At 38.1% G+C, this 18,428-nt stretch overlaps 1 protein-coding gene across 1 annotated transcript; it reads right to left on the bottom strand.

The window, feature by feature from the left end:
• Positions 1 to 9,376: 9,376 nt before the first annotated feature.
• Positions 9,377 to 17,701, bottom strand: LOC104248245 (putative methylesterase 12, chloroplastic). The gene is made up of 5 exons (XM_070147862.1): positions 17,047 to 17,701; positions 15,432 to 15,674; positions 15,187 to 15,330; positions 13,412 to 13,546; positions 9,377 to 10,045 (listed from the first exon to the last, which is right to left on the bottom strand). The coding sequence occupies exons 1-5, from the start codon at positions 17,314 to 17,316 to the stop codon at positions 9,773 to 9,775; spliced, it is 1,065 nt and encodes a 354-aa protein (XP_070003963.1). The 5' UTR covers positions 17,317 to 17,701; the 3' UTR covers positions 9,377 to 9,772.
• Positions 17,702 to 18,428: the final 727 nt, after the last annotated feature.

The raw sequence follows: 18,428 nt of genomic DNA, 5'->3' as shown, positions 1-18,428 counted from the left end.
GGCATCTTTTGAAGACTGGTCAGAAGGTCTTTCTTTGGACCGTAATGTGGGTTTTGGACAGGGCTAGAAAGAAAGGGTATTAAAGGCTAAAAAATGAATGGATTTTGGGTTACTAATTACAACCTTCGGAACTAGATTTATTTACAACAAACGCAACCTTTGCCCCAGTTTCTTGCTTGAGGATTATTTTAATTGATTTTTTTTCATTTTTTCAAAACTATGACCGAATCGTGAAGCGCCTACGTATCCTCTTTGAGGAATCAGGTCAAACGTAGTTCCCATTCCTCTTTTCATTTGACTTTCTTTTTTTCTTTTTTTTCTCTTTTTTTAATCATTTTTCTCTTCTTTTCTCTTTTTCTCTTTTTTTTTGATTTTGTTGTTTTCTTTTCTTTCTTCTCTTTTTTTCTTTTGTTTACCTGCCACGCTTGTGTTTTCTAGTCGTTGCCACTGATTCCGAACGAGGGGTATGAAAGAAAAATAGATAAGGCTCAAAAGGGGTAACGAAGGATAAAGTGTTTAGGTAGCAGAACAAAATGCCTTCGTCATTCCAGTTTTCAAACATGCCAAGTGCAAACAACACAATTTAAATTTGCAGCCCCTTCTGATGGTGCTGGACTTGACAAATATATTCAACCTCTGTTTGTTCATTTGTCACTTTTAAAGCACCGTTGGGCGACACTCTTATTCTCATTATTATGAACGACCCTCATGCCAATTCGGCGAATCTTTCTTTTAACGGTTTTCTTTGTGTTTTACTCGCCCTAGTTCCACACGACTCGGGCTCCAAATAATCTCAAACCGTTTTTATTTTTCGGGGTTTTATGATTAACTTTTAAGATTAGGCCCAAAGTGGGTGCGCATGTCATGTCCTTAGAATCGACATTGAACGAAATGATAAAAGGACTAAACAAAAAGACGACTGGAAATAACAAAAGACCGGAATTTGCATTAGATTACCGGTGAAAATGGTTTGAAAAAAAAAAACAAAAACAAACCGGAATAAAATCCTAAACGACCTGGACAAAACTTAAACAAACCGCTATGACAAAACGGAAAGATAAGCGGAAAGACATTGACACAAAACAAATCCGAATTACAATCTTAATAATCCGAACAACAGAAATGACAACAAAATAAGCCACCAAATGCCTCTTTCTTGCTAACCAAGGAACAGAGCGTCCTCCCACTTTATCAAAATTGGCATCTTAGCCATTGAGCTTTGCATTAGTATTGTCAAGACCATTGCTAGCTTCAATATCATCAACCTCCGTCGGCAAGTTCTCGAGGGGGTTCGAGTGCTTCTGTTATCAGGCCTGATCCACGCAGAGTGTATACCATGAGGTGCAAACAAAGGATTCTGGGCGTCATTGTCCGGCTTACCACAAACCAACCACCTTAACTTTGTGATTCAAACAAAACAGGTTAGAAGGGACTCAGTCGGTCCTCATTATTAACAATATCTTTTTTTTTCTTTTTTTTTCTTTTCTTTTTTTTTCGATTTTTTTTCATTTTTTTCATTTTCTTCCTTTTTTTTTCATTTTCTCTTTTTTTTTGCTCTTTTTTTTTGTTGTGGTCGAATCTTATGGAGATTGCCTACGTATCATGACCCCGCATGAATCAGACCTTGCGTAGTTTGGCCCAAATGAAAGGTAAACAATAATAAACATTTTTTCAATTTTCATATAGAACAAACTGGGTTTCAAAGGTTTAAAGATGACCTACAAACTTGAAAATCAAACAACCCGCCTATTTTAATCAAAAGGTTTACAGAAACTCAAAAACAAATGGCCAGCTTCCTTTCTCCGTTTGACAAATGCAACCGAACGGTTATTTTTTGCAAACGTGTCCCCTCTCCAAATTTCACATGAATTTGAGGTCGGGGAGGATTATTTTGACACTTTACAAACTTGTCCATTCTTTTACGAAAATAACCTTTCGACAACTGAAAAATACTCTAAGGCTATTTCGGCAAGAACGGTTTAAGACACTGCCGAAGCTGGCTCGACTTATTTTTTACTAAAATCCAAACGGTATTTCACCTGACCGCTGACTCTTTGTTTTTTTTTCTTTTCAAATTACAATAAAACGTGGTGTTGCAAACACGGCCCTTCAACGCTTCGGGGACGAAGATTTTTAAGGCTGTGTGGGTCAATTGGACCAAATCTAAAACAATGACCCAAAGGTGGATGTTTATACAAAGTCAGCCTTCCGGCGTCCCTTTCGGGAACATTCGGCTATTTATGACAAAACAACATCACCTGATTTATTCATGACTCTTTTTATCGGTTTTCAAATTAGTAAACTCAATATTGCAAACACGGCTTTTCAACGTCCCGGGGACGAAGATTTTTAAGGCTGTGTGGGTCAACTGGATCAGATCTTAAAAATGACCCAAATGTGGCTGTTTGTGTAAAGTCAGCCTTCCGGCGTCCCTTTCGGGAACATTCGGCTATTTATGACAAAACAGCATCCCCGAACTCTTTATGACAGAATTGACATATTGACATTTTTTTTAATTTGTTTTTGGCTATTTTAGCAAAAGGTGGTTGGACCCGATGAGGGTTGCCTACGTATCTCACATCCGGTGAGAATCAAACCCGCGTAGTTCGGGCCAACGAGAAGGGAGTAAATAAACTATATATCTGTATATATTTTTTAATTTTTTTTTATTATTTTTTTGAAAGAACGACTTCTAAGAATTCCTTTTCTTTTGACTCGAACTTTGAGAATTTCAAAAGGAAGATAATAATTAATTTTTTCGTTTTTTCATTTGTTTTTCTTATTATAAAGAAAAAAGAAAATGTATTTTGGAATTTTACCTTTAATAAAAGAAATGCTTAAAAAAAATATTTTTTGAATTTTCTTTTGATTTTTTTTTGGATTATATATATATTTATTTTGGAACAAATAATAAAATCACGTTCAACGTCCGACTCTTTTTATTTTTTATTTTTGGCATTTTCATGGACAAACAAAATTAAAAAAATAAAAAAAACATTTTAAAAACCAAGCTCTTTTTCATTTTCATTTAATGGCAAAACAAACTATTTTCTTTTCTATATTTTTTTTAAAAAAAAAACAAGACAGAACAACGATGATTTTTTTTTATTTTTCCTTTGCTTTTAATATAACAAACTAATAAGACATTTTTTTTTTCTCAAAATTTCGGCAGAGTTTCGATACTACTCGGACATTGATTTTTTTTCTAAAAATAAGTAATTATATCTCTACACTGTTATTTTCTCCTCTTTTTCACGATTTTTTTTAATCTGTGGGAAATGATGAAAACATACAAAATCTTTTGAATTTTCATGCTTTTATATATATATATATATGTATTTTTTTTATTATCATTATTTTTCAAAAATGTGGCATGGGAAACGTAAGGATTTCCAAGACATCTTGGATTCCGCAAATGTTCCCCGTGCGCTTTTCCCAACATGTGAAGCATGGGGGACATGTGGAATACCAAGGCTTCTTGGATTCCACAAATGTTCCCCATGTGTTTTTCCCAAAAATGAAGCGTGGGGGACATGTGGAATACCAAGGCTTCTTGAATTCCACAATGTTCCCCATGTGCTTAATTAACATAATAGCATGCTTATCAAAAATTGTGCAACTTTCTTATTTAACGTGATCAGCATGATAAGGAGTGTAATTTGTCCGCAAATATCATTGGTCCGCCAAATGACCCATTCACCCTTGAATAAATACAACATGTAGCACATAGGATGCCCAAAAGATGGTCTATTATTTTCAGGTTGCTTGTCCTAGACGGACCCAACCCCTGTGTTGAGTCCCCTAAATCAAATGCACATGATGCAAATAAATGTTCCTACTAGGGATCCGGCATGAAGCTGAGTTATTCTAGGTTCAAAACCTGGGTGTTTGTTCTAGACCTGGCTTACCCGAGCGGACAGCTCGAGCCGAGGGGGGGCAGCGTACCGGGAATACAGAAGCTTCACCGGCTTAGCAACTTATCCGAACCTCGTTCTAAATTGGGATTTGACACTATACAGAAAAGAAGTCGTACGAAGTACGCCCTTCTTCATGATTTAGAAGACTCAGAAAGGATAGGGGTTTCGGCACAGTTTATATACAGTTCACGTAATATCAAAGCGGTAAAAGCAGCATTTAGCACATTAGGCTCAAACATGTAAAAAATCAGATAAAACCAAATACAACAATTTATCTAAGCTCGAATTTCTAACCCTGAACCAGTGGTTCTGGGTCGAGGTCCCCAGCGGAGTCGCCAGAGCTGTCACACCTCCTTTTTCCGCACCCGCGAGGGTGTAAGAGAGTTTTTTCAATTAAAGGACAATCGAAACGGGATTGATTTATTTATTTCAGAGTCGCCACTTGGGAGATTTAGGGTGTCCCAAGTCACCAATTTTAATCCCGAATCGAGGAAAAGAATGACTCCATATTACAGTCTGCGTACCAGAAATCCGGATAAGGAATTCTGTTAACCCGGGAGAAGGTGTTAGGCATTCCCGAGTTCCGTGGTTCTAGCACGGTCGCTCAACTGTCATATTCGGCTTATTTATCTGATTTTAAATACAATTATGAACCAATGTGCCAATTTTAACTTTTTACCGCTTTATTATTATTATTCCAAAAGAATGTGAACATCGCTTAAAACATGTCTTTGGACTGCGTCACATGAAATGCACCCACAATCCGGAACATATTTTATTTGATGTTTTGGGATTTGGATCTGGGTCGCATGAAATGCACACCCAAGTTTTAAGAAAGTAGATTATTAAACACGCGCCTAAAGAGACTATCGTGTTATTATTTTGGGAAGGCCACGAAATTCGCTAAGCGGCCCTCCTGAATTCTAAGTAAATTTAAAACAAGTATTTACTGAGGGCCCCGCAATTTGCATTTTTTGTTTGTCGAGGCTCGTCCCATTTATTATTTTAAAAATGAATTTGCAACGTCATGGAAATGCATCTCAGACCACGTCACAGTCAATGTACTCGTGATTAGAGACACATTTCGATTTCGTTGAGATTTGGATTTGGGTCACATAAATGTGCACCCGAGTTTAGGGAGATAACATTATTAAAGGTGCGCCTAAAGCAACTAGCGCATTATTATATTGGGTAGGGCCGTGAAATTTGCTAAATGGCTCGTCCCGGAATCTAAGTATTTAATGCATATATTTTGTGAGGGCTCCGCAATCTGTACATTTTTTATGTGGCGAAGCTCGTCTCGTTTTTATTATTTGAGGGCAAACTTAAGACAACTACGATTTTCTACCAATGACAAAAAAACAACGATTCTAACAGGTAATAATATCCATGGTAAAAAATGAAAAAAGCAAAGCAATTTAACAAAGACGAACACAAACCGTTCATATGCTCACATTTACTTTAAGCATGCAGTAACTACATAGAATAAACATTTTTAACCCAACAACAAAAACTGCATTGTTGACATTCATCAATATCGAATATTCTCATTTGCCTTGAACCATAATATGCAAAACGAATGAAATGAAACAAAGGATGAAGAATTATAACCTGTGAACCTCGACAACCTCAGAACGATAAACACGACCCCGACGGGACTCAAGCCGGACCTCACTGAACGAGGAACAAAGACGAAACCTCGGAACAAACTCGACGTACCGGACCCCGACGAACCAAAGACGACCTTGATGAAATAGAAAGCTCGGACCAAAGTCGACCTCGACGGAAAAACAGAAGGCTCGGCAAGGCAGAATCGCAGCCACCAACAGCTGCTCGCGAAAAGATGAACAATGTCGACAGTAGTAAGGTCGACGCAAGGAGGCTGCTGACGGGCTTGTTTTGGCAGTGGTCGAGGGATGTTTGTTGGTGGTTTCACGATGGGAGGGTGAGGATGGAGGTGGTGTTTGGGTGGTTTGCTGGTAGCGGGTAGTGTCGACGCAGCAGGTAGCGATGCGGACTGCTGGTTTTTCCGGTGATTGACGGGGACAGTGACGACGATGGAGTTGGGTCAGCTGGGGCGTTGCTGGATGGGTAACAATGGTGGTTTGTTGACGGTGGTGATAGAAGAGGAAAAAGGGGTGGTTGTTTGGGGTGGTTTTGGCGGTGGAGGGGTCTGTTTGGGTGTAGGGTTTGGTTGCGACAGTAGGGGTGCCGGGGAAGGTGACGGAGTGGTCGTTTGGTGGTGTTGTTTATGGAGGTGGTGTTTGGGCGTGACGACGAGGGGTGGGGAAGCCTTTGGTCGTGGTCTTTTTTCTGTAGGGTTCTTCGTTCCTTTCTTGAGGAAGAAGACGCGTGAATAGTGCCCCCTTTTCTCAAAAAATTTCAAAGTCCCCCCTTATCCAAAATCCTTGTCCATGTATTAATGCCCATTTGTCCAGAAAAATGAGCCCCACGCGTGGTGGGGTTCGAGGCTTGTGTTCCCCACGCGTGGTGGGGTTCCTCGTGTATGAGATTCCGTTTATTATGGGCTAGGTCCGAAAATTAGGCCTAAAACCGGGTAGTTTGAACCCGAATATTATTCTTTTGCCCGGATCCGAGAATAAGAAAACGTTGCTTAACTAGTCCTATGTAAGCAAAATAACTACCAAAAATAAGACTAATATTTAAACAAAACTATATCTTTTTTAAATATTTTTCAAGATTTAAAATAGCTACAAAATATTAATAAAACTATTTTTTGTAATTTTCGTTTTTTTTATATAAAGATAAAATATAAAGTAATATTTTTTTTCCAACAATTAAAATGACTACAAAACATTAATAGCACTATATTTTTGGTTATTTTCGAAATTATATAAAGTACAAAAATAAAGTGCGATTTTTGTATTTTTTCAAGTTTATGAGAAATACGTAAACTAAAATTTATATATGTTTTTTTGTAATTTTTATTTTTGCAACGAAATAAAGTAAAAATAGTTAAAATGGCTATATTAGACCCAATTTCACATATTCACGCTAAAAATGTGAAAATTCTCGGGGAGGGTCAAAAATCCGGTGTCTACAAGTGGTGTCACTATTTTTAGTAAAAGGGCCGTAACAATCAAAAAATATTTTGTGGAGCCAAGAAAGTTCAAACCCAAAACCTCTCACATAACACTTGAAACAAACAACCACTAGACTACTGAGATGTTTTGTTGCAAGTGGTGTCACTTTTAATAATTTTATCTTGTATTTCTGTTTTACTTATTATTTTTATATATATATATATATAAATAGTAAAAAATTTCAACAAAGCGGTGTCCTGCGAAACGCTTGCCACCATGTAAATCCGCCCCTGACGAGCAAGAAAGACAGCCACTTTATTAGCGTTCCGCCTAGTCCATGGAAGGACAAATCATTGAATTAATTCTTCAAACACAAACAATCCCCAATAATTTGTCTTGAATGTGGAAACTTAGGAATTAAATAATAGAAACGATGTACTCTATTTATTCATTTATCATGAGTAATCTTTTTTCTTTAAAAAAAAAAAAACCAATGTTAAAGCTTCCAAAAATATGTTATTTTTACGTATGACATTATCTTCGGCTTTTAAAAAAAGAGAGTAGAATTTGATGTTTTTATTTATTTTAAAAGGCATATACTAAAATAATATTTGCGGAATACATAGATAGATACTTTAACTATCCCAAAAATTCCACTTGAACACCTCAACTAAGTCATTTACCATCGGAACACTTTAACTCTATCTTTAATGTACCATTTTAACACGTCCGACTGACATGGCAAATAACGTGAGCATCATTGCTGTTGAGCGTGTGAACATTAAAAATATACTGACCAAAAACTATTTCAACGGTAAAATACAAACGGTAAAAGTATACCCCTTCCTAGGGCTGCTTATCGGGCGGATTGGACGGTTATTTACTCTTAACGGTTTGGCTTATCGGTTATCAGCTTTTAAATATATTAATCCGCTAGCCACCCAATAAGATATCGGGCGGATTGGTATCAGTTTAGCTCTTATCGGGCGGTTTATCGGCCTACATAAGAATGATGTAGTATGTCATGTGTTTTAGAGTGAAAAAAGCAAAACACATTGCATAGAGAGTGGCAACCATGATAAGGTTACTGTAAGACGTTGGACAAGGACAAAGATAAGTACACTTATATATATCCTTTAAGGAGGTCTGATGGTGTATGACTTCTTATGAAGTACTAATTACTAAAAAATTCCTTCTATTTAGTGGAATAGGTGTGTTACAGAGAATGTTTGAATAGCTCAAGCAAGTTGACACGACTGTTCTAAGGTTAAAGTGTACATCTGTCAACTGTCATGAGAGGCGCTAAGCTTAGTATCACATGAGCTTATGAGAAGATGAGCTCAATGTCAAAGATATGACAGGATGACCGAGTGAGAATAAATTACCGTAAAGCTCTAAGACTATGTCCTTTTGGCTTTAATCCAAGTGGGGAACTCTATCATTGATAACTAGATCGCATGAGCATCTGTTGTTACGGTCCCTAAACTAGGGTTAGAGATAGAGTAGTGGAAGTGGAAGGGTTTTATATATATATATATATATATATATATTCTTAACGGGTTAACGGACTATCCGTTAAAAAAATTGAATAATCCGCCCCCAAACCGATAAGCCGTTAATAAAAAAATCTCAATCTGTTCCCTGTCCGTTAAACCGTTAACCCGATACCAATAAGCTATTAAGCTTCGATTTCGGTTTGGTTTTCGATTTCGGTTCAGTTTTGAACACCCCTACCCCTTCCCTATTATATAAACCCCCGTCCCCTTTTACTTTGTCTCTTAAATCAAGCCTTATTTTTTCACCATTTTCTTGATTTTCTTGTTTAAAAATTCTACTCTTCTTTCCAAATTGAATGTAATCTCGCCTGAGTGTTCGAATTTTGGCGTAAGCTCTCAATTTTGTAGATAATGTCTCTCACACCAAGAATCAATTTATGCTGGTGTGGTCATGAATGTGAATTAAAAACTTCATGGTCTCCATCTAATCCTGAAAGGAGGTTCTATGGATGCAAAATTAAAAAAGTAAGTGTTAATTAACTACAATTAATTATTTTTACTATGTTGTCCCCGATTTTAGTTTGAATCAATTTTTATTTTTTTTGAAGGACAAAGGTGGATGTAAGTATTTTAGGTGGGTTAATGACGAGTTTCCTACCCAAGCGAATAGGGTTATTTGGGGTTTATTGCACAGGGTCAAAACTTTTGAAGAAGAAAGGGCTCGAGCAAGAATATGGAGGAAGAAATTGGCTTATGTTATAGTAATAATGCTAATTATCTGGGTTTGCTACTGTGCCTTCGATCGTTGAAGTTGTTGTAGTTGAATTAAGAGTTTAACATATTCAGCATAGCAACATGAAGAACCAAAAACAAAAAGAACAAAATCATATCAAGCTGTAATTTGAAGAATAAAGTGCAATTGACCCAAACTGAAAACTCTTACAAGATGTGAAAGATCAGTTATTCATGAACACAGTATCAAGTATATGTTGCTCTAGTGTTTCTTCAGGAATCAACAATAGATAGAACAAAGTGCTACCACAGGTAAGAACTACATGAGGAATATTTCAAATCTAACTGCTACCTCAGATTTAACTACAAGAAGAATATTTCAACTATGAACCAATGCCTTTCTTGTTATAAGTGAAAGAAACTATCAAATATCTCAAAATGATATAAAACAAGCTGAGTCATTCTTCTCTTCTGTACAACCAACAACCTCATGGATTCTACAGCCTCCATAAGAAACTAGGAAAGCCATTTTCTCTATGAAGAAAACTCCCCCCCCCCTGCTTCTTGTTAAAGGAAACTAACACTATGGAATCTGAGCAATTTCGACCAATATCTTATGCAGCGACTGTGGCTTCGAGAAGAATGGAGAATGGTCACTGCCTTTGATCTTGAATACTCCTTCTGGAGGGTTTTCTCTCACAAGCTTTTCTTGGACATCTGGTGAAAGAGCATGATCATCCAATGTCTGGATATAAAATCTTCGACTAGTTCCATACTTTTCAGGTGTCAGTAATAGCTTGTCCATCATTGGACCAAGAGGAATAGGTCTCATAGAAACCATTGCCAAAGCAACATCCTGCAATCATTATATAGTGTGTTAGTGATATATTTTCGTGAAACCATCAATTTACATTTTTCTCTAACTTTCAATAAAATGATACATCTAGATAGACATCAAATGCACATAGCGACTTCTTTCGCAGTACTTTGGCTTCTGGAATGGGCTTTAGCTATATGTCCGAATCATAATCCCACTTAGTGGGGTCTGGGGAGGGTAGTGTGTACGCAGACCTTACCCCTACCCTGGGGTAGGGAGGCTGTTTCCAAATAGACCCCCGGCATCCTTCCCTCCAATAACTTCCCACCTTGCTCTTGGGGAGACTCGAACTCACAACCTCTTGGTTGGAAATGGAGGTTGCTTACCATCAGAGCAACCCATCAGAGCTGCTGACTAAACTATGTGACAAATTCTTCCCAATAAATTTATAAAAGACCCCCTTTTCAATTTTTTGTATTTTACTTTGAGCTCTTTAAAGTGCTATTAGTGTCTCACTCCACTACTCTAGTACAAAAATGAGAATGTTAGTCGAGCTCCGAACAAAGTTTTCATGCTTTCTATCTTCTGTACCCTATGATTAGCTCCATTAGGAGTCAGAGGCGGATCCAGAATTGGAAATTTATGGGTTCCTATTGTAATATTAAATTAATATACAATAATAACTGGGTTCACACTTATATATTTATTGATATTTAATGGGTTTTTTTAATAAAAATACAAGGTCTGTGCAAAAGTTACTGGGTTCCCGAGAATCCGGTAACTATACTCTACATCCGCCACTGTTAGGAGTATATGGAAGTCTTACCGTCCATTTTTTCCCGTTGTTGTGTAAGTAATCATTTACAGTGCAAAATTTTCGGGTTTCTCTGGGAATTCAAAGCAGTACAATCCCACATTAGCTTTTGCTTGTCTGTATGAGGAACTAGGGAACAAAGGAGGGGAGAAGAAGTTATTCCAACTCGCTAAGGTGAGAGAGAGGAAGGCTCGAGATCTGGACCAAGTGAGGTGCATAAAAGATGATGACGGCAAAGTTTTGATGGGGGATGACCAGATTAAGAGGAGATGGCGGACCTACTTTCATAAACTTCTAAATGAAGAAGGGGATCAAGATATTGTGCTAGGTGAATTGAGGAATGCCAACAGCCCCCATGAATTAAGTTATTGTAGGGATATTGAGGTCGACGAGGTCATGCAGGCAATGCGTAAGATGAGGAGGGGCAGAGCTACCGGGCCAGATGAAATTCCGGTTGAACTTTGGAAGTGTGTGGGTAGAGCAGGCTTGGAATGACTTACTAGGTTGTTTAATGTTATATTCAAGACTAATAAGATGCCTGAAGAGTGGAGGTGGAGTACAATGATTCCGCTGTATAAGAACAAAGGCGATGTGCAGAGTTGTAACAACTATAGGGGTATCAAATTACTGAGTCATACCATGAAAGTCTGGGAGAGAGTGGTAGAAATGAGAGTGCGAAGGACGGTGTCTATTTCAGATAACCAGTTCGGGTTCATGCCGGGGCGATCTACCACGAAGCTATCCACCTTATTAGGAGGATGATGGAACAATACAGGGATAAGAAGGATCTTCACATGGTGTTTATCGATCTAGAGAAAGCGTACGACAGAGTTCCTAGGGAGGTCCTATGGAGATGCCTAGAGGTTAAAAGGGTCCCGGTTGACTACATTAGGGTGATTAAAGACATGTATGATGGATCTAAGACTCGGGTTAGGACAGTAGGAGGCGACTCTGACCATTTTCCGGTTGTTACAGGGTTGCACCAAGGGTCTGCGTTCAGCCCTTTCCTATTTTCCCTAGTGATGGATGCCATAACGCATCATATTCAAGGGGAGGTGCCATGGTAGTACATGCTATTTGCGGATGACATAGTCCTAATTGACGAGACACGACGCGGAGTCAACGAGAGGCTAGAGGTTTGGAGACATGCCCATGAGTCTAAAGGTTTCAGGCTGAGTAGGACGAAGACAGAATACCTCGAGTGCAAATTTGGGGCCGAGCCGACGGAAGCAGGAGTGGAAGTGAGGCTCGACTCGCAAGTCATCCCTAAGAGGGGTAGTTTCAAGTACCTTGGGTCAGTTATTCAGGGGACCGGGGAGATCGATGAGGATGTCACACATCGTATAGGGGTGGGGTGGATGAAGTGGAGGTTAGCAACGGGAGTCTTGTGTGACAAGAAAGTGCCACCGTTACTAAAAGGTAAGTTTTATAGAGCAGTGGTTAGGCCTGCTATGTTGTATGGGACCGAGTGTTGGCCGGTTAAAAATTCACACATCCAGAAGATGAAAGTAGCAGAGATGAGGATGCTGAGGTGGATGTGCGGGCATACAAGGATGGACAAGATTAGGAATGAAGATATTCGAGAGAAGGTGGACGTGGCCCCATGGAGGACAAGATGCGGGAAGCAAGACTCAGATGGTTCGGGCACATTCAGAGGAGGAGCACTGATGCACCAGTGAGGAGGTGTGAGCGACTGACGGTGGTGGGCACGAGGAGAGGTAGAGGGAGGCCTAAGAAGTATTTGGGGGAGGTGATCAGGCAGGAGAGGACATGACCCTTGACAGGGAATTGTGGAGGTCGAGCATTAAGGTTGTAGGTTAGAGGGTAGTTTGTGAATATTAATACAGCGCACTAGAGTGAGACTAACCATTTAGGAGTTAGTCTTAGGATGCTACTATCAACTACTGATGCAGCGCTATATCTGTTGGATATTAGTATACCTTACATCCTTTTCTCCATCATTTTCGTATTTCCTATATTTCTTATATTGTTGTTATTTTTATTTTATGTTATGTATTATATGTTTTATTATGAGCCTATTGATAGTACTAATATATTGTCTCTTGTTGCTCTCTTGAGCCGAGGGTCTCCTGGAAACAGCCTCTCTACCCCGCGGGGTAGGGTTAAGGTCTGCGTACATATTACCCTCCCCAGATCCCACTTGTGGGATTATACTGGGATGTTGTTGTTGTTGTTGTACAATCCCACATTACTTTCTACCGAAACTTGTTAGCTCAAAAAACATGAACCGGTTCATGAATCAGAGCAACAAGAACTGACACTGATATTGTACGTTCCATTCTGAAGGTTGCTGTTAACTGTTTCCTTAAGGTGCTTTATATGACACAAGAAACATTTATGTCGTCATGAGATGTTTTTCATCATACTGCATTCCCACTCCCAGAGAGAGAGAGAGAGAGAAGTTGCATGTTGATCCTCTGTATTTTTCTGCAGTCATTTCTAAAGTATTTTAATTCTAACAGCATAGAGTTATGCACTACAAAGCACACTGCCGGACACTAGGGATGATTTAAGTTTGGCAATTAGCATAGGTAATGGAAGAATCATTGCGACTTATATAAAGGAAGCACCTTAGTAGGAGATTGATTGAAATATAGCCCATGCATTTGCTCCTTCTCGAACATGAGACCAGTAGCAGGCTTGTCTTTACCATTCCCATAAATTAAGAACTTAGACTCCTGGGTGAAGAGCTCTGCAGACCCAAGCTGCAAAAATATTACCCATAAACATGTCAAAGTGGAGAGGAGATATAAAACAATTATTGACATTCGAAGTAGATCTCAGCGGCAGGTTTATTTTTAGGACAAATCAAATCCTTTATGAGTTTAAATTGATCGGTTATAATGAAGGACACCTAATCTACGGGTAATTTTGCAATATACATCTGCTACATTCACAAAAATCATGAATCGTGCACGAAACACATTATTGGCATGGTTGAACACTTGAACTTAGATTTGTCTGTTCAAAACTCATACAATTCTTACATCAGTCTGCAATGAGGTCGTCATACTCATCCCCAGCTTCAGCAGATCATGATGAATAAGATTTTAAATATATATGCAAGCATATTAACCAGACAGTCAGTAGGAAACTAGACTGAACTGATGAGATAGAGATCAATATCAGACATCACCCCTTATAGTACTGTAACAACCCAACCCGCTAGTGATATTGTCCGCTCTGGGCCTAGGCCCTCACGGGTTTAAAACGCGTCACTAGGGTCTAAGGCTTGTTAACTTATATACCCAGCATCCCTCTTGTATTTTGCCGATGTGGGACTCTGCCTAAAGTCTGGGGAATTACATACAACCCCTCTTAGGGACTCAGCGTCCTCGCTGAAGTTTGCGGCTGACACAAGAGTGGCTCTGATACCATCTGTAACAGCCCAGCCCGCTAGTGATATTGTCCGCTCTGGGCCTAAGCCCTCACGGGTTTAAAATGCGTCATTAGAGTCTAAGGCTTGTTAACTTATATACCCAACATCCCTCTTATGTTTTACCGATGTGGGACTCTGTCTAAAACCTGGGGTGTTACAAGTACTTCCCTTTTTCTTACCTTTTAATCTCTATTGTATGTACAAGCCCCTACTTTTTTTTATTTACATATACAGATTTGGGTCAGATATTCAAAACTATGCAAAGTTCCTATTGGCTCCATTATAGATTTTATTACAAGGTTTATTAAGCTAAGCTTATAAAAACAAGGACAAAACTGAGGGAAAGAGGAAATGTCTTTCAGCAAAAATACAAGGCAAGGATTACGAGTTTTTTTTCTTTTTCCTATCCTATGTAATTATGGGTGACTCTACAGTTTTTGTGTAGTCTTTATATTAATATACAATATGTTACCTTCTCGAAAAGAAAAAAGAATTACAAGGCAAGTTCTAAGGAAGAGAATACACACTATCAATGCATTATACCTACGCTGACCACAAAGGACCAAGAATTTGCATTCAGTTACTCCACTTGTTATGCAGTTTGGTTCTATTTTATCATGTTTAAGAACAATAGAAGTTTCAAAACGGGTTTTTGACCTCCCTTTTCTGGATCTTTTGCATCACGTATTAGTATGCTGCTCTCTAGAAAATTTCATAACTTCAAGCACTCCATATAATAAAACAAGAATATCATTCAAGAAGACATCACACCCAAAACAGTGCTTTCAGAAGGCATGACCATAGACCATGCTCGTCATATGGTATGCGTTGTTGTCCTCAAATACCGGGAGCAACTCCGCTGCTGCAAAAAGTACTTTTAAACATGTAGTTTAAAACGCGCTGATAAATAGTTCAACAGATTCTCGGTAATTATTATGCAATGTCCGGAAAATAAGGGATGCGTACCTCTTCAGCAAACACATCAAAAGGTCTCTGGCCATCGGATATCATTGTCGCACAAAGAAATACTGCTTTTGCAATTTTATTGGGGAAGTGTTCTAAGGCATAGGAAACACAAGCACCTCCAGCACTGTGACCGACCAAAATTACCTAAAGAAATACATGCAATGTTTTCAGAATATATGTGAAATCATCTTTGTTGGAATTCATAGTGGAAAAAGGACTAAAAAGTTCTGCCAAATCTATTTTACCTTTTCATCCTCTGGCAAGTTCTCCAGATAATCAACTAATGGTTTTGAGTAGTCCACTAGAGTTGAAACATTATTTGTATCTGTCAGATCAATGCCAGATCCAGTCAGATCTAGGGCTGTGGGGACCAATCCTGTTTCCTCCAATAGAGCAATAGTTTTGTACCAACACCAAGCTCCAAATCCTTCTCCATGTATCAAAACAAACTTCTTTGTTTTGATGTTCTCCAAAAATTCTGCAGGTACCTTTACAGCATAACTTTTGTAAGGTAATTGCAGTGCCACATGAACATTGTTTAGAGTTTGACAAAAAGATAATGACGGTAGTTGGATTTCCGGTGTCTCCTTATCTTCATTAAGTGGCATGTTGTTAGGTTTTCTACTTAACATTTTTCAAAATATTCCTATTGATTATGTGCAATAAACACAATCACTTAGATGAATCTAAACTTCTTCAACCACTCTGATGTTTAGCTTTAGCTAAATCATATCCATATTTAAACATATAACTTCCTATCAGTGTTACATCTACATCTATAGCAGGAGAAGTTAAAGCTAGTGAGAAAGCAGAATGCCTAACAGTAAGCTAAGAGCCTTATACCTATGTTGCTCGGACTCTCCAAAGATGTTGCCGGGTGCGTTTCGGATCCTTCAAAAGTAGTGTATTTTCAAAGGGTCCGACACGGGTACGGCAACATTTTGGAGAATCCGCGCAACATAGCCTTATACAAGGCTGGAATACTTGAACCTGAAAACAAAAATAGCAATTAAAATTAGAGAAAGTGATGGGTCACCTAGTTTGCTGTTGCCTAACTTAAATATGCTACACTTTACAGATAATCTAAAGTGATGGATCACATTAAGTGTATGTGTGTGCGCGTATACAAGTACCCAAATATATTTCTCTAAACAATTCCATAATCTTAAGCAAGTTGCTCCATCCACCAGTCAAGTTAATTGCTAGAACCACCTCAGAAATCTGCAGAGAAATATCTTATTGCTACAGTTGCTTATCTAAAACAATGAAACTAAGAAGCTAGAGAAAGAGTTCAGGGAGATTGCCTGAATTTTGGACCTCACACCTAACATGGACAAAGAAGAGTGCAGACTAGTAGCTATTAATTTGTAAAAGACAGAAAAATAAAACAAAAAAGGAACTTCATCCATGTAAATTTTAAGTCTAGTGATGGAATGAGCTAATCTGGGAGAAAAAGTGAGAGAATAAAAGCTTTTCACTTTTAGCAACAAAAAGTGCCTTTGACTTATTTCCTTTTCAGGAGCACTTCAGCAATATCACGAATCTTAAAGAAAGCTATCACATCCACCACCAAAATATAAAAAGATTCTACTTTTCAACTTTCTGCAGCTCTAAACCACCAATTCATTATAGAAACAAATAAAACAAAAGAATCAAAAAAAAGGAAGAAACTTTCCACTCAGACCCACATTATCCACAGATCCCAACTTCTACTATAAAGCATGACCAATCACATCAAAGGGACTCTTGAAACAACAGCAATACCTCAATCTCAAACTACTTGAGTCCACTATACAAATTCTACTTCAAAAAGTGAATTAACTAGACTGACATATAAAGCAGAGGCTAGTGAGTGAATACCTGTTTGGAATTAACAGCTAACTGATCAGGAAAATCATTGCGGCGGCGAGAGCTAGTGGATCCAATACGTCGAGACATGGACCCACCATCAAATCTCTGAGACAATTGATGCTGCTGAATTGCCATTGATAAAGCTTGTCTATGAAGCAACTCCTCTTCCATTAATGACCTCCTCTTTGATCTCTCATTCCTCTTACTCCTTGACCCTATTCCAGGTTTGCCTGTTTCTTTTATATCCTTCTTCGTCATGCAAATAAATCTATTACCCATTTCTCAAAATTCAATCTTGCACAATACCCAGATTTCTTTTTGCCTAATAATTACCAGAAATCAGCAAAGCAGCCTGAAATTTAATAATTTGTACAAGACCCAGAAACTATTTTGCCCAAAAGATACTATTTTTGGCAAAAAAATTCGACTAAATGCACAAAACCCAGAAATTATTTTGCACAAAAGATTGAAATTCAATTAAAATAGACAAAACCCAGAAATTATTCTGTTCAAAAAGTGAACAAAAACTGCAAAATTAGCACTGTAAATGGAGTTGCAGGTTGTTGGTATGCCTGAAACGACGACGCTTTTTGAGGCCGCAATAGATGGAAGTGGAAGCGAAATGGAGTTTTTAATTCATTTAATTGAGGAGGAAAATCTGGAGAAAACAAAACAACAACTCAAAACCAACTCAATTAATATTTTAATATACAAGCAATTCAATGCTTCTTCGTCCCCCTCCCCCCCCCCACTCTACCCCCGTCCAACCCCCCGGTTCTTTTTTTTTTTTTTTTTTGGGCAACGTACTTGACTCATTCTCTCTATCTCCCTCTTTTTCTGTCACTTTCGAGTTTCTACTTCTGTTTTGTTTTTTCTGTGATATTGAAAACTGGTTTATGAGTTTCTGTGGTAACTTTTGACAGCACAAAACTGAATTTTGCTGTTACGTTTTTGTTCTTTTTGTCTCGTCTTTTTTGCTGGATTTTGTTGTTGTAGTTATTGTTGTTTTTTGGTACTTTTATGTTTTGTCTCTAATAGCCAAAGAGAGCTTTACCATTAAAAAAAAAGGTAACTAAACTTTTCATTTCTAAAATGAGTCAAGCAGTAGTGTTCATGTATTTCGATTTTTCGATTTTTTGGCCCTCGATAGAGAATTATGGAGGTCGAGCATTAAGGTTGTAGGTTAGGGGAGAGTGTGAATATTTCTACGGCACAATAGAGTGAGACTATCCAGTTAGGAGTTAGACTAGGAAGGTCATTGATCGTCTATTGATGCAGGACTTTACCTTCTAGTTATACTTATACCAGTCATCTATTTCGTATTTTCGTATTTCATATTTCTGTATTTCATATCTCTTATATATTGTTGTTATTTTTATTATGCATTTGTA

Source organism: Nicotiana sylvestris, chromosome 6 (assembly GCF_000393655.2).
Source record: "Nicotiana sylvestris chromosome 6, ASM39365v2, whole genome shotgun sequence".
NCBI classification, from domain to species: Eukaryota; Viridiplantae; Streptophyta; class Magnoliopsida; order Solanales; family Solanaceae; genus Nicotiana; species Nicotiana sylvestris.
Note: the sequence above shows the minus strand (reverse complement) of the source record. Positions and strands in the feature narration are given on the sequence as shown.

What these genes read in the sequence shown, in the direction of transcription:
- LOC104248245 (XM_070147862.1), bottom strand. Translation starts at nt 17,316, where the DNA reads ATGGGTAATAGATTTATTTGCATGACGAAGAAGGATATAAAAGAAACA. An exon ending in TAGCTGTTAATTCCAAACAG is followed by an intron (nt 15,675 to 17,046) that starts GTATTCACTCAC and finishes TATGCTGTAAAG; the next exon opens with GTACCTGCAGAATTTTTGGA. An exon ending in ACTTGCCAGAGGATGAAAAG is followed by an intron (nt 15,331 to 15,431) that starts GTAAAATAGATT and finishes GTATTTCTTTAG; the next exon opens with GTAATTTTGGTCGGTCACAG.